General features: G+C 38.0%; 1 protein-coding gene across 4 annotated transcripts in view; it reads right to left on the bottom strand.

The window, feature by feature from the left end:
• Positions 1-16,499, bottom strand: part of LOC124868039 (glutamate receptor 2-like) — a 133,507-nt gene that overhangs the window by 33,768 nt on the left and 83,240 nt on the right. For 2 of the 4 annotated variants that reach the window (XM_047364810.1, XM_047364808.1), the window contains exon 17: positions 3,103-3,217. In XM_047364810.1, the coding sequence (XP_047220766.1) occupies positions 3,103-3,217 (115 nt within the window). Of the gene's footprint in view, positions 1-3,102; positions 3,218-3,960; positions 4,076-16,499 lie in introns of all 4 variants that reach the window. The other 2 variants (XM_047364809.1, XM_047364807.1) reach the window with 1 other exon arrangement.

Raw genomic sequence — 16,499 nt, 5'->3', positions numbered from 1 at the left:
ACAGCGGCAGAAGCGCCTGACCTGGGCTACAGAGAAGCAGCACTGGACTGTTGCTCAGTGGTCCAAAGTACTTTTTTCGGATGAAAGCAAATTCTGCATGTCATTCAGAAATCAAGGTGCCAGAGTCTGGAGGAAGACTGGGGAGAAGGAAATGCCAAAATGCCAGAAGTCCAGTGTCATGTACCCACAGTCAGTGATGGTCTGGGGTGCCGTGTCAGCTGCTGGTGTTGGTCCACTGTGTTTTATCAAGGGCAGGGTCAATGCAGCTAGCTATCAGGAGATTTTGGAGCACTTCATGCTTCCATCTGCTGAAAAGCTTTATGGAGATGAAGATTTCATTTTTCAGCACGACCTGGCACCTGCTCACAGTGCCAAAACCACTGGTAAATGGTTTACTGACCATGGTATCACTGTGCTCAATTGGCCTGCCAACTCTCCTGACCTGAACCCCATAGAGAATCTGTGGGATATTGTGAAGAGAACGTTGAGAGACTCAAGACCCAACACTCTGGATGAGCTAAAGGCCGCTATCGAAGCATCCTGGGCCTCCATAAGACCTCAGCAGTGCCACAGGCTGATTGCCTCCATGCCACGCCGCATTGAAGCAGTCATTTCTGCCAAAGGATTCCCGACCAAGTATTGAGTGCATAACTGTACATGATTATTTGAAGGTTGACGTTTTTTGTATTAAAAACACTTTTCTTTTATTGGTCGGATGAAATATGCTAATTTTGTGAGATAGGAATTTTGGGTTTTCATGAGCTGTATGCCAAAATCATCCGTATTAAGACAATAAAAGACCTGAAATATTTCAGTTAGTGTGTAATGAATCTAAAATATATGAATGTTAAATTTTCATCATGACATTATGGAAAATAATTAACTTTATCACAATATGCTAATATTTTGAGAAGGACCTATATGTTCTCAACAACAATAATAAATAAATGTCACTGACAACATTGTTATATCTGTAATAATCAATATTTTAGTTATTTACAGTAATGTAGCAATTGCTTCTTCTTTGTGTTATAAAAATTTGATCATTTTGGATTACATTTTCTTGTGTTAATACCACAATACAGTAAAACTGTTGTATTTATATTTAAGGTCACCCCATGAAAATCTCCTCCAGGACAATGCCTATGTAGGATGGCATGATGTTTGTGGGTGCACTTATGTATCCAGTGGCTCCAGCTCTGCATTGCTGTGATGCAGCTCCAGTCGGAGGTTTACATACACTAATCCTGGGTATTATGGTTTTTCTGTCTTTTTAATGATTCATTTGAACAGTTTGTTTTCCTGGGTGGGATAGTTTTACAGGTGCAAATATATACATACAGTACCACTAACATTTGGTGAAAAGATGCACCTTGACAAGACACTCTTGCAACTCTATTGCAACTTTGTTGCCATGACCAAACATCTGTCATCATTCCCGCTAGAAATTTTACCACTTCTCCTGAGTTCATTTAAATGAGTTGATTTTCTGCCATGGACCTAGTTTTTAATCATAGTCCACAAATATTCAGTAGGGTTGGAGTCTGGGCTTCCACAACGTTTGATGCATATTTTGGGATTATCATCCTGCTGGACTGACTGTTGGACCCTCATGCAACTGACTGTAACACTACTGTGCCACAACTGGTGCTTGTTTTGTCAGTTCCTTACAAAAGGAATCTTTTACATACACATATGTGGTCTGCATGTATACTAATTTGCTGGAACTTGCTGTGGCTTTTCTAGCAAGTTCCAGCAAATGTTGTTGTTTGTTGGGAATTGACACAATCTACCGCATAACAAAAAAGTATTTGGCCCCTGATAGATTGTTCCAATTTTTTTTCAAACAAATTTTAATATCAGTCAAAGAAAATTTGAAAAAATGCAAAAAGCTTTTGTAAAGTTCTCAAATGATGATTTCATTAATCAAGACAGAAGTTATTCAAACCAACCTGGACCTACAGAAATGTGAAAAAGAATTGCCCGTAATATTGAATCTGTAAATAATTAATTATCTGTAATTAACCACAAAACTGAATTTAGTTTTCACTAGCCATTTGAGAAATAACATCTCAGTGGAAGTGAAATGCAGCAGGATAATGATCCGAAGCACCCCTGCGAGTCTAAAAGACTAACTGCCAAACAAACACTTGATGTCAGTAGTTTGCTGCCAAGGATTAGAGGCAATTGCTTCTTCATTTAGGGGCAGGTTGGTTTAGGAAGCATTTCTTTCCCCAAATAATAAACACAATCTTTTGATAAGAACTTTTGTATTTAGTTGTGTTACGTTGTGTGATATTAGAATTGGTTTGATGATCTGAAATGTTTAACCATTTCTGATAAAAAGCAGAATCTTTTTATCACAGTGGCACAGTTTGTTAGCGTTTGCAATGTTTCTCATCTGTAACTTCAACAACAGTTTACATGAAAGTGTAGTTTTAGATAATGCTACTCAAAAATCTAACTACAGAATACCACCAAAAATTCTTTCCTTTGTCCTTTTACCCACATTTCCAACTGAAATTTTCCTTCGTTCTTCGTGTTAAAATCTACATTTATATATATTTTTGCATGAAAATTACTCTGAAGTAACATTTGTCAGTAAATTAAACAGTAAATTCAATGGAAAAACTACAGACAGGAAGACGTTTTATCCAGTTGCAATGACACACTATATTTAAATATGTGCACCCCTCTGGAAACCCCTTTGTTAAATGTGATTATAAATGGGTTTTTTTTACACTGATGCAACAATAAATAAATCCATACATATAAAGCAGTTTTTGCAATCTGTTGCTCTAGTAAAGCAAACCCTTGGGGAGGAAGAGGAAAGGAGAAAGATAATAAAACTGTTTGGGTTTACCTAAAAATGCAGAGAAAGAACTAATCTGTTCATCTGCAGCGGTTTTACTTGGAGCAGACTGGCTGTGTTTTGTTATTTCCCTCCTCATCTGCATAGCACTAAAAAAATACGGTTGACCCTTTTGTCTCCTCCACATCACACAGCAGGAACTAAGCTGTCCTCCCCATACTGTGCAACCTTCCCATGCATGTAAATGCAGTGAACAGTGTGTTTGACTGACCCACAAACAGAAAACTAACCTTATTGGTGGAGTCCTTGAAGCCACATTCTCCTTTATCGTACCACCACTTGTTTTTCATCTTGTCTAGGGTCCCTTGCTCATTCAGTTTCAATACGGCAAGGTTTACTGGCACTCTTCAATGGGAATAACATAAATAACATCATTATCAATGTTATCTTATGTTATTAATGAGGCAGCAGTTCTTACCCTGTTCTCGCAACTAACAAAGGACCCACTAAAGATTGGTTTGAGACAAATATCGCCTTTGAATTACAGCTTGAATATTTCAGGCCACATAGCTGGCAAATATTAGAAGAGCTCTACATAATGTGTTTACAAATAAAGTCTTTTGCAGCTGGGGTCCTCTGTTAAGCCTCTGAGACAGATAATAAGAGGTGCTGCAATGAAAGGCTGTTTCTTTTTCACCTGCAGTTCCCTGCCAGGCCGGAGCCTGTGATACACAGAGTTTGGACGACTCATACAAACTCTCTGCAAACAGTGCCCATGTTGCTGCCATCTGGTCTGAGGTCAGCTGACCCTCACCAAGATTTTAAATCAGACCTCAACCAGACAGGTTGCAACATAACAGAAGAAGAAGCAGAACAGAGTACAGTGCCACGTGCTGGCAGTGAGTATAACCACCTGCTGGATTTACTACACAAGCTTTAGTTGAGCTTTTGTTTTTAGATCTCTGGAAAAGGCTGCAGCTCAAAATTTACGTCCCAGCAACCCTTAACATTTCCATGTGGCCCTGTGACTGTGCTGCTTCTTCACATGTTCCACATATAACAGTCTAACCCAGTTTTACCTCTCTGTTTTGCTTTCTACTTTACGTGTGCATGTGTGTGTTAGTTGGTGTGTGAGTGTGTGTATTAACCTTGCTCTCCCCTCCTCCGCTGCCGCATTCTCCCTTGTCATACCACCACTTGTTTTTCAGTTTGTCCAGCAGCCCCTGCTCGTTCAACTTTAACACCGCCAGGTTCACCGCATTTCTACATGAACACAGTGGCTGTTAGCAGTTCATTTCAGCTGTCAGTAAGAATCCTCTGAAATGTATGTAGATCAGCAACAAACATACTGCTCATATTATTAGTACTTATAATTTACCATACTCTTAATTCCTGTACAGAAAACAAACATTTGGAATTTAGCTTTTTTCCCAGGTTAGATTAGAGCAGCATTGAGATGTCTCAGATTATGTCGTTTGTGCTTAAAATCAGTAGAAATATGAATTCAACCAGATTTGGTGTACTTATTGCTGACTAAATAACATCGGATCAAAAGCCCATTTTGGACATGCAGTTGCTTTCAAAAGGTGATAAGGTGTCAGTGTCATGTATGACGACAAACTGACAGGGTCGGACCTACCCTTGGCAACAATATGGAATTACTGCTCCTGCAGTGGCAAAATAATAGACTTAATTCTGATTTTGTAAAACACACTTAACCAAATAAATTACATTACTGCAGTTACTGACATATCAGTTTTTAATCATGTAGGGGAAAAAAAATGAAATCATGAGCCAAAAAAGAACAATTAGCACTTTGTTGCACCTCCTTTGGTTGTCCTGACATCTTGAATTCTTTGAGGCATGGACTTTACCAAAACAAAACCATAACCAGTAAAGAGAAGCATTGTCATCCTGAAAAATGGCTTCATCATCACCAAGCCCACTTTGGATTGATGAAGTGAGAGCATGCCCCCCTGTGTATTCCTCATAGAGGTACTGGCTGCTATCTGCCCTGCTCCTTTCCCTGACCTGCTCATCAATGACTAGACATGTGCTGCTTTTCTTCCGACAGTCATCTTCATATGTTTCATCACACAAACATTCCAGCATCATCACCTATCACTGAATCCCTCTTTTATCCAATTATCCACAGTACAGCGCTGCTTCTCTTTTGCCCACTGCAAGCATGTTTTCCACTGGTGAGATGTTAAGGAGGATAATCTTATTTCCATAAACCAGTTCCTTGATGCCTCACAACTCTTGTTTCTACCCTAGAGCTTTGAGGTCCTCCTTGAGGTTCCTGATGTGTTTTCCTTTTACAACATGAACATTTTGGGCCAGATCTTCAAAAGATTTGCGTGTACAAAACCGAACGCAAACCTGTTTGCGTCAGCAAAGCTGATCTACAAGCGAGGTGGTAACCGGATTGCGTATGCAAAATCAGTGGATCTGTGGGCGCAAACTTTTTAGCGTGTCTGCCTTCATGTTAATGCAAAACCTATGAGGATTATTTGAACGCGCAAATTCATGGGAGGAGGATATGCAAATGTTATCCCTTACCACCCACATGACGATTTTCAAAGCCTGAAACGGTTTGCAGGCGCAATTTTTGCGTGTGGATTTAGCACGTTTAAAATACAGGTGCTACCTGGGACGCAAAAATGTCTGCTGTCACTTTGGCCAGAAGGAGGCATAGATAGAATGACACATGACAGGGAGAGAGAATGTTCTGTACATGTGCCAACAGATTTGGGTTGTCAAAAATAAAATTATTAAAAATAGATGAGAATAGAGGATTTTATGTAGTTTTTTATGTAGTTTTAAAATTAGAAAAGCTATAACATACAGATTGCCAACGCCTACAACAATCTATTTTTATGTTGCTAATATTATGTTCAGGCTTAAATATTGAGTCTGTTTATGATAAACTCCGAACTCTTCAAACATATAAAAAAACAACAGGACCCGGTGAGTCTCCGAAAATAATTAAAAGATCAAGGGAGACAAATTAATTACCAGACATATTTGTCTTTCATATTGTTAACATTGATTGGACAATTTGTTGCAAGTTACATCGAGCAAGATAAGAGAAATAATCTCCTCAAGGCAGATGACAAACCTGCTCTGAGTAATACAACAAAAATTAACTAACTGTAACAGTGCAGAAGAGCAAGGGCCGAACCAGAAGGAAAAATTCAGCAACTGGATCATTTTTAATGATGCAGCGTAACAATCCCTGCATATTTCTAGCAACACAGCAGATGATTTGCTCTGTTCGCTTTTCCTCGTTTCAGCCAGGAGCACACACAATTTCCTCATTTAAATAGGGCGGTCTGCATCTGTTTTGTAGCTGTTATCCATTGCACACGCAATCTTTGAAAATCGCACCCACTTATTGCCCGTGCAATTTATTTATAGTACACACAAATTAGCAGCTATCTGGGATTTTTGAAGATCAGGCCCTATGTGTTTTAGACTCAGCCCACTGGGAGTAATCAATATCTTTTTGTAACACCTTATTAAAGGAGTTTTAGAACCTTTCCATTGATAGCCATGGGAAACAGTTGCCTAATGTCTGGCAGCATCTGTTTTTACTGCAGACTCATTTGCAGAATTAAACTTGTGCTGTCATGGTTTTGGGGTAAGTTTGTGCTGGGTGTGCTTGTGTTCTCTCTCCAGAGGCTGCAGGACTAGTGTCTGGAGGGGCATGGCCTTGGCTGAGCACTGTAGTCATACCTGGCTGCCATGTGCTAATCTACATCAGGATACTTGAGAAGCTCTCTGACAATTGTTCAGTGCCTGATAGTCAACCATCACTAGTAGCTAGTCAAGCCAACCCCTATGTTTATTACAGAGATGTTCTTAAGAACTCTTATTTCTAGATCATTCATGATTTGTCCTTTCCACCTTTGCAGGACACACCAGAGGAAGTACTTTTCTGACAAAGATCTTCGGTGCTCTCAGTCCTAGACACCTTCGAGTCCTGTCCTGCCTAATCATAAGCTCCATAGAAACATACACCTCCACGGTTGTCTTGCAAGGCTCCTTCCTTCCCACGCCTTCAACCTGCTTGCTCTCCAACTGTGCTCCTGCACTTCCTGGAATCCTCAACCCCTAGATCAGGCCCAGCACCTCAACCTCAAACCGGACTGAACTTTTCCCCTTCAGAGCAACCTCCACTTAGAGGACTGTAAGCCAACAACAACTGTATATGTTTTCAGACATTGCTGCCTCCAGTTCCATTCTGGCTTCAACCTCAGTTCTTCCTTTTCCAGATACCAGAGTAACCCAAGCTCACCTGTTTCATTTTACAATAAAACTACCCAGTCTTGAGTTCTCTCTGCATGTGTGTCAGAAAGCTAAATCAGAACATGACATGTGCAGGTATATGTTTTAGAAATGTGACTTAGAAGGTGGGTACATAACTTCCTGAACTTGATGTAAAATAAGATTTGCCATTAATTACAGTAATGTAATTGCATTTTATGTATGTTATACAAAACCAGAGAGTTCAGCTGTTAAATATGCAGTTTTGTCTCATAGCTGTCATCATTTATTTGCCACAAAGCAAAACCAAAAATCCTCCAAGAGTAGAGATTCCAGGGGTTGTAGCAACATTAGTTCTGAACTACAGCAGTCACACTAACCGGCACATACAGTAGCTAGGATTAATTTAACACGTGATCACATAGTGAGCCAACAGTTGTTTTTCTTTCAAATATTAAGTAAAAAAAAAGCTGTCATTCACTGAGTGCTGTACTTCTGCATTTTGAATTGTGCAAAAAAGAGGAAAAGGTTAGTGAGCCATGATCTGTAATGAGCTTATATAAGCAAATGAGCAATGATAAAAAAAAAAATTCTTTTAACGGAGTTTTATTTGTACAGATCCTTCTGTCCTCTATTTTCAGTAATGCTTGGGGGTGGGGGTGGTTGGTTTTCAGTTGGTGATGTGGTGGGCGTGGTGCTCTCCAAGTCAGCAACGCCTGGAGGGCTTAGCACAAAAAAGCCTTAAAAATTTGTTTTGTGAGTTCTAGGTGTTTGGATGTCATGGCAGGAAAAATTTAGCTTATTTTCAACGATATAATAAAAAACCTGCGATGGATTGGTGACCTGTCCAGGGTGTACCCTGCCTCTTGCCCGTAGACTGCTGGAGATAGACACCAGCTCCCCCCGTGACTCACTATGGAATAAGCTGTATAGAAGATGAATGAATGATTGAATAATAAAAAACATAACAGCCAAAAAGAAGCCAAACTTCATCTAGTCTGCTGCTGCAACCCCTTGTCTCTAAAGACGTTCTATCTAACTTTACAAATAATTGACTTGCAGCTATGATATATCATAATATTGTTTGCCATTATATGAAATATTTAGGCACCTAAAACTTACAAAACACACCTGTTTTATTATTTTGAGCTTTCATTGCATAAAACAGGCAGGAAATTACATTATTTTCCATTTAAACCTAGTGTATTTCAGCATGACACGTTACACAAACCTTGACATATTTTATTTGGATTTTATGTGATAGACCAACACAGAGTGGTGGATACAGTGGGGAGAACAAGTATTTGATATGCTGCTGATTTTGCAGGTTTTCCCACTTCCATAGCATGTAGAAGTCTTTAATTTTTATCATAGGTACTCTTCAACTGTGAGTGACAGGATCTAAAACAAAAATCCAGATAATTTGCATTTTATTGCGTGGCATAATTATTTGGTACATTATAAAAACAACTGTAATTGTAATGTGGAAAGGAAAATGATACATGGTTTTCAAAAACTGTGGGATGGATTTGTATTCAACCACACTTAGGTAATGCATAACAGAATCACAGTTTGCTGCAGTTACAACTACTAGTTCTGTGATGTATGTCTCTACCAGATTTAGAAATCTTCAGGCTCACATTTTTGTCCATTCTTCTTTGTTGCAAATTTTAAATTAGATTTACGTCTTAGAGCAACCCCACAGCATCATGCTGCCATCACCATGTTTTAATGTTCAGGGTGATGTGCAGTATTAGTTTTCCTCGAGACATAGCGTTTTGGATATAGAGCAAAGTTCAAATTTCGTCCCATCTGATCAGAGCACCTTCTTCCACATGTTGGATGTGTTCCCAATGTGGCTTGTGGCAAAGTGCAAATGAGACTTTTTATGACAAGAAGGTGCAACTCATACTTGGTCTATCAAGAGATTCCGCTACCAGAGCTATGGATCTCTGCAGCTCCTCCAGAGTTTTTGTAGGCCTCTTGGCTGCTTCTGTATCAGACTCTGCCTGTCAGCTTCTGTCTGTCAGATTAGGTGGACGGCCATGTCTTGGTAGGTTTGCAGTTATTTCCTCTTTCTATTTTCAGATGATGGATTGAACAGAGCTCTGTGAGATGTTCACATATATTGTTTATTTTCTACAACCTTCTCCCTGACCTGTCTGTTGTGTTCTATGGTGTTAATGATGCTGTTTGTTTTCTAATGTTCTTTAACAACCGTCTGAGGGCAGAAACTGAACAGCTGGGTTTATACACAGCATGAATGACACAGAGATGAGCTTTAGTTAAAAATTAGGTGACATTTAAAGGCATCCAGTTGTAGGTGATTGTATTTACAGCTGTCAGCTAAGTCACATTATTTTGATTATTGTTTGTAAATTTTGTTGTTTATAGTAATTATGAATCATTTTTCTTCTATGCTTTCTTTATACACGTCTTTGTGTTGGTCTATCACATAACATCCCAGAAAATACATTGACGTTTGTGGTTGTAATGTGACAAGATGTGAAAAACTTACACGGTATAAATACTGCACTTCTACTTTAGATGTGACCTGTATCTGCTACATGACTAAATATAAATAAGTGCAAAAGTAAAGAAAACATATAAACAGTTCTTTAAAAAAATAAATGAATGAGGAAGGAAAAAACGAACTGTGCATATTAGTGAAACTGCTGTAGTTCGTTTAGATACGCTTTGCTCAAGGAGACTGTTTTACTTATGTAAGAAAACTTGACTATCATCATGTATAATATATTTCAAACACAACAGTGTCTTAAGACATTATTTAAATTAAACCAAAGCAATTGTTTTAGAAATGAGGACCAGTACTCAGAGCTGAAATGCCAGTAAATGCTTGAGTGACAACATATAGTTGTGGATTATTGAAAGGTCACAACCTGGAACTATTCCAGGCTGAGTATATGCACAGCAATTGGCTTATTTTGTTTGTTATGTCCAATATTAATGGAAACAAGGTGGGTGCTGCTTTATTGCCTGATCTTCATCTTAAACACTGTTCAGATCTGAAACAAGGCTGACAAACCTCATTTTAGTAGATTTTTTGATACTGCCTTTGGTAAATGAGAGCAATGTAATCATAGACAAATGTAATGATGTAGACCCTGGATTAGGAAGGAGAGGAAGATATAGTCAGTAAGGACCCTGCAGCTCAATATTGCTCCGGTAGCTTTTCAGCTACCTGGAGTTAGGAAAAGTCTTTCCTTTCTTGATCACTTAAGTGATAATCTTCCAAATGACTTTAACAGCTGAAAATGACATATTCTTAATAAAAACATGCCGAGAATGACAGAGAGAGAGAGAGAGAGAGAGAGAGAGGAGAGAGAGAGAGAGAGAGAGAGAGAGAGAGAGAGAGAGAGAGAGATAGAGAGAGAGAGAGAGAGAGAGAGAGAGAGAGAGATAGAGAGAGAGAGAGAGAGAGAGAGAGAGAGAGAGAGAGAGAGAGAGAGAGAGAAGGCATGGAACGGAGAGCCATACAGCTATTGGCAGCTTGCTGAAAAGACAAAGAAATAAGAAACAACATGAGTGACAAACATGCAACACAAACAAATATGCATGCTGATTCATTCATTAATCTATCAAAACATCCATTGATTCAACCTGCTGATTCATTCAAAAATCACTAATATATTTAAATTCCAGTGTTACATCGGCATTAATGGAAAATGTCTGATCAGAGAAGAATAGTTGAGATCTAAATGTTTCTGGCACAACTTCACCAACTTCCAAGGTGCATGAAGAGGGTCAACGAACTCCGAACTCTTACAGAGCTTCATTAAGAGGAATGATCTAACTAGTCCTGTTGTAAGACATTTTTAATAAAAAACATTGCAGCTCACCTTCATTGGTTTTTATAGGCATCAAAGCCATCAAACCCAGCCAAAGTGGGGGTAATATTAATCTTATCAGGAAAAAGAGAGAGGTGTTCTTGATATTTTACCTAAAGAGTTTAGCTCCTATAGCACATGAATGAGGATCTATCTATTCATGTGCTTCTGTGACTGACCCCATTGTTACATTTATGTTTTTTATTAATGTGATTTTTAAAATTTTCTTAATCTGATATTATAGCATCTATATGTAGAAATAAACTTGTAATTGTGTTGCCTATTATTGTTATCAAGTTGAAACCTTTATCACAATACTATAATTTTTAGTTCCTATGGGTGCAGTCTGTGGCTTTTGTTTGTTTGAATTTACTGTGCATTTCTGAGAAAGAGGTGCTGTTTTTAAGTGTGGGATGTTATGTTCCCTTTAAAGGCAAAGTGTTTTCAGCCAGAGCCTAACTGGGCACTGGTTTAACCAGTCAGCAAGTACCATCTCCCTGTATGCTGGCTGGTCAGTTGGTGTATGTGGGTACATATCATTGGTTTATTTGAATTTTTTGTGCTTTTTATTTAAATACAACTTGTGTGGTGATTTGTAATGACCCTGAAGAAGCCCACAAACCAAAACGTGTTGGTCTGCTAATAAAGTTTGTTCCAAGTACTTCAAAGTTTTCACCTTACCAGAGAAGAATAGTTAACATGTAATATGAGAGAGCTCTAAATGTATAAACTCTCTGCTAAGATTTCTGCTCTGTCCAGTATGTTGTCTACTAAACAGTGGAAGCTGTCATACAGTATATATTGATTACCGTGGTATTACACCAGTCCTCCCAATAGGAATTCCTGTTGACTAACTTTTAGATATTCCTCAGCAGGGATGATGTTATTTACTGGTAAGACTTTAAAAACTTGTGACCTGTTCTTTAACATTTTACCTAGCAACAAGTTGATAAAGTAATGGTCCATAAAATTTAACAGATGCATCAACATTCATTTGTTCATCTCCAGCAATTGTGTATGTGTCTCATTGTGAAAACAAACAGAGATTTGCAATGTTATTAGTTGTTCCAAAAACCAGGCATACATGCAAGTTCTTAAGGTTTCTTGAGGTTCATCTTAGAGCTTTGGCTGCTTTTTAAAATAATAGAAAATGTTCTCTGTTTTATCTAAAATGTTCTGCTTCAACACTCTCAACATAACAATGTTGAAAAAGCATTAATGAAATGTTAAAACATCTGACAGCTACATTACAACAAGGTACTACAGAGCTTCAGTGCCCGTTCAACAGAACAAAAACACCATTAGCTCACATTGTGTAAAATACTGCAGTTATTGCCTCCAGGTATTTCCACATCCATTCCTATGTCCTGCGTGCTAACCATGTGTTTGGGGCTCAACAGAGTGGAGGCTCCATACTGGTTCAGACAGTGCTGTTGGGGATAACGATAAAAATGTGAACTAATAGGGGAGAAACCGAACACATGCCATAGTTTAGTATGCCTCAGTTTTGAGCTCAGCTTTCAGTACAGGTTCTGTACAACAGCAAACAGAGATTCCAGTTTTATGCATCTTATTTTAAACAGACAACTAAACAAAGCATGCTCAGTCCAAGAAGGTTTCAGACAGAGTCCAATATGTAGAGCAAAGTAAAATATGTCAGCTGAGAACTAAAACTGATTGAATTACTTTCGTTAAATCTGAGCAACACACTGCCCCAGATGTCAAACAAAAAGTTGCATTAACTGAAAGGTTAAATTTTAAAATCTCAGAATGATTAAACTAAGGGGAAATTAGCTTCATCTGACAAGTGACTGTTTTAATTGTTTTGGCTTTAACCTCATGCTAAACATACAGTAAGTCAATACAGAACCAACTCAGAACCCCCAAATAATAAAATGCTTAACACCTAACTCCCACCTATCAGGACACTACTTAGGGATGTTTGTAATGTTGGCGTTAGAGGGGTTATGAACTCCCTGGGGAAGTACTTTACTACCTTATTGGATTGTATCTGGCGCAGCAAAGAGCGTGTTTCTATGACACAATGGCTTTCCATAAATCTGCCAGTCACACACCGCTGTCAGTGCAGCATCATTGAAAGCCGGAAACATTTGCTCTCTGTTGAACAACAACAAGGAGATGGGTCTTCATCTCCTGTATGTTATGATGACAAACCATTCATGCATTGCTGTTATTATGTACAGTGGTGGAGTTTCTTCATTTACTTGTTCGTGTTGAGACTCTTAACAAAATGCAAAAAAGGACAAATGTGTGTCCTCTGCTGGAGGACAGCAGTGATCACCCTTGGGTGATGTATTTATCAGACAGAATCTAACTATCAGTGGAATCTGCTCTGTTCCATTACACTTTAGTACCGTTACACCCCTAATGAACTCATAGCTGTGCTGTCAGATTCTATGGTGCAATACTAGGTGGATGGCATAGGGTTGTCAAACATCTTCATATTTCAGCGTGACATTGGTCCCAAGAATCCAGAACAGAAAGCTTCACAACTGAAGAGTCTTAGTCACAAACTGGTCTACTAAGATTATTACACTTAGCAGCAATTTTAACAGAGAACAAAAACAAAGGCAGCCAAACCCTAAAGAAGAACCTTTAACAACCCCTGGCTAAAAATAAGAACTTATCTGTTTAGTCATTTGTTTTACTTTGTACCAAATAATAATTTTAGATTATCGTACATAATTTTAGATTGTCTTACATATACTTTTTTTCTGTACAAAATTTTTTAAATCCATTTATTTGTTTGCCACATTCCTTCCTGTTGTTCTGTCCTTTTATATATGTTTTATTCCTTTTTACATTGCATATACTTATATTTTTACTGTCTTGTTTTTACTTGTTTTTCTGTTTTTATTCAGAGCATTGCAACTAAATCTCTCTCAAATGTACATGGTAAATGTGCAGTTGAATGACAAATTCTGAAGTCTAGATATAAGACAAAACGATTTTATTTAACAACTGGATGCTCTGGTTATGCAGAACATTCTTTAAAAAGTTGTTATCAATCAAGGAGTTAAAAAAAAATTATGTGATCACCCTGCGAATTGGATTTAGATAAATCTTACTATGTAAGTGAGTCTTCAGCTAAAGGGCAGAGTTGTTGAGCTGTTGTAGCTGGTTGAACAGGAGAGCTGTCAGCTGAACAATACAAAGAGCTCTAAAACTCATTCAAATCAACCTGGAGTGTGGTGAAGGATATCTGCTGGGTTTAAAATCTGGATCAGGTCCACACAAGAATGGGAACTCCTACTCATTTGTACAATTAAACTGCAGGTATTTGTTTTAGAATGCCAAACTATTACATGATTAAGTCACTTTTTAAACTTCAATATAAAATTATTCCATAATTTTTTCCTGATCTAATAAAGAGATGTGCTATTACTTACAACAATGTACTTTCATTTTTAAGATATTATTGAAGACGCTGAGATGTTCAGCTGTTAAATAAAATAGTTTAATTTCATATCTGGGATTTGTTCTTATTGATATGAAGTAAAATAATTGACTGGACACCCTTCAAGAGCAGTGACTGTTTCCCCCCAGAGAACGTATAAATGAAGACAACTTGAAGCAATATCTTCCCTGAATAAGATCATTTTTTGAACTTGTTAAAACTGTACAACCTGTACCTTTATTTATATTCAGTCATTTTTGTTAATATTAGCATGTGTCAATAACCGACTTGGAACTGGAGATAGCCAAAGAAAAGAACCTAGTTTCACAAATTCCACCTTTTTACCAACCAACACCATATTGTTATTATTTATTTATACCCTGTCCATATACACTCACTGGCCACTTTATTAGGAACACCTGTTGAATTGCTTGTTAAACAAATAGGGAATCAGCCAATCCTAAGGCAGTAACCCAATGCATTTACGCGTATTGAAGAAAACTTGCTGAAGCTAAAACTGAGCATCAGAATTAAGAAGATAGCAGATTTAAGTGAAGATGGGCTGGTCTGGGTTTTTGAGAAACAATTTTTACCTATAGGATCTTTAGGTGAAAGAATTTCTCTCAGGGTCACAGAGAATGGTTTGCTGCTCAAAAGAAAAGATTCCATTGAGCAGCAGTTGTGATGATAAATGCATCATTGATGTTAAAGGTCAGCAGAGAATAGGCAGATTGATTCAAAATGATGGAGAGGCAACAGTATAACAACTGAAACATGACCACGGGTGGTTACCAAGATCTGCAGAATCCCGTCCCTGAATCCTCAAAATGTCAAACCTAGAAGCAGATGGGCTACAGCAGCAGAAGACCACACCAGGTGACAACTCCTGTCAGCTAAGTGGGGGAAACTTAGGCTACACTTGACACACCAGCACTGAACAATAACAGCTTGGAAAACTATTGTCCAGTCCGATAAGTCTGATAAGGACCCCTACATATGACATATCTGTCATTTGAATGCCTGGGTATTTTTGCTGCCCATGTCTATCAATTTAGGACCAGAGAGCACCTGTCTTCTGATGGCTTCTTCCAGCAGGAAAATCATATCACAAGTTTAAGTGATCTGAAACTGGGTTCTTCAACAGAACACAGTTTTCTGTACTCCAGTGGTCTCCACAGTCACCAGCCTATCTCAGTCAGCCCAATAGAACCTTGGATATTTAGTGGAACGTGAGGTTTGCATCATGGATGTGCAGCTGATAAATCTGGACCAACATCCCTGAGGAATGGTTCCAACACCTTGTTAAATCTATGCCATGAAGAATTAAGGCTGGTCTGGAGATCAAAGGGGGTCCAACCCAGTACCAGCCACCTGTACCTAATAAAGTGGTCGATCAGTGTTCGTTTTAATATTACATGGGAACTGTCTGTGGTTTCAGTGTAATTTATTCAAATTTGGTAAATGAGTAATTTATTGAATATGGCTAAACATTTTAGTGTTTTGCACAAAAACAACCATTTCTTAAATAAACAACTGAGAAATGTCCTCCTTAAAATACAAGGTAAGGGATTATAACTGGAGTATATGAGGGATTTGAGTTAAAAAAAAGACCATTCTTGGTAAATAAAAAATAATAAAATAAAATGTGCCGTTAAGTTGTAAGACTTTTGCTGTGGCTTTCAGGATGATTTTTTTTAGAGATGTCTGAATAGAAAACCATATACAAACACACACATTCACATACAAATAAATGTTTAGGTCATACACTTACAGACAACAATAATCCTTTGATTCAGGTCTTAAAGAGAATATTGCAAAAACAAACAAAGAAGACCCTAATATCAATTTAAATTTGTACATTTGAAGGGTTTTGCTCTATGTGGGAACAACCAGAAACTTTACTGGAATGCTGCAAACAGAATAACAACAGTTTTCTTTTTGTACCAATCAAATACTTGGGAATGTTGCAATTCTTTTAAAAATTCTTGACAAAATACTCAGAAAACCTCAAATAACTGTTATATTTAGCCTTTGATTTTGAGGTTTGAATGATGCAAATGAGGAAAGTCAGTGACTATTTTACATGCCTGATTGAATCGTATCACGACAGGCACACTTTAAGACCTGACATCTTAAGCAACCCTCCCCCAGT

Source organism: Girardinichthys multiradiatus, chromosome 5 (assembly GCF_021462225.1).
Source record: "Girardinichthys multiradiatus isolate DD_20200921_A chromosome 5, DD_fGirMul_XY1, whole genome shotgun sequence".
Taxonomy (NCBI): Eukaryota; Metazoa; Chordata; class Actinopteri; order Cyprinodontiformes; family Goodeidae; genus Girardinichthys; species Girardinichthys multiradiatus.
This window is presented reverse-complemented; position numbering and strand designations above follow the sequence as displayed.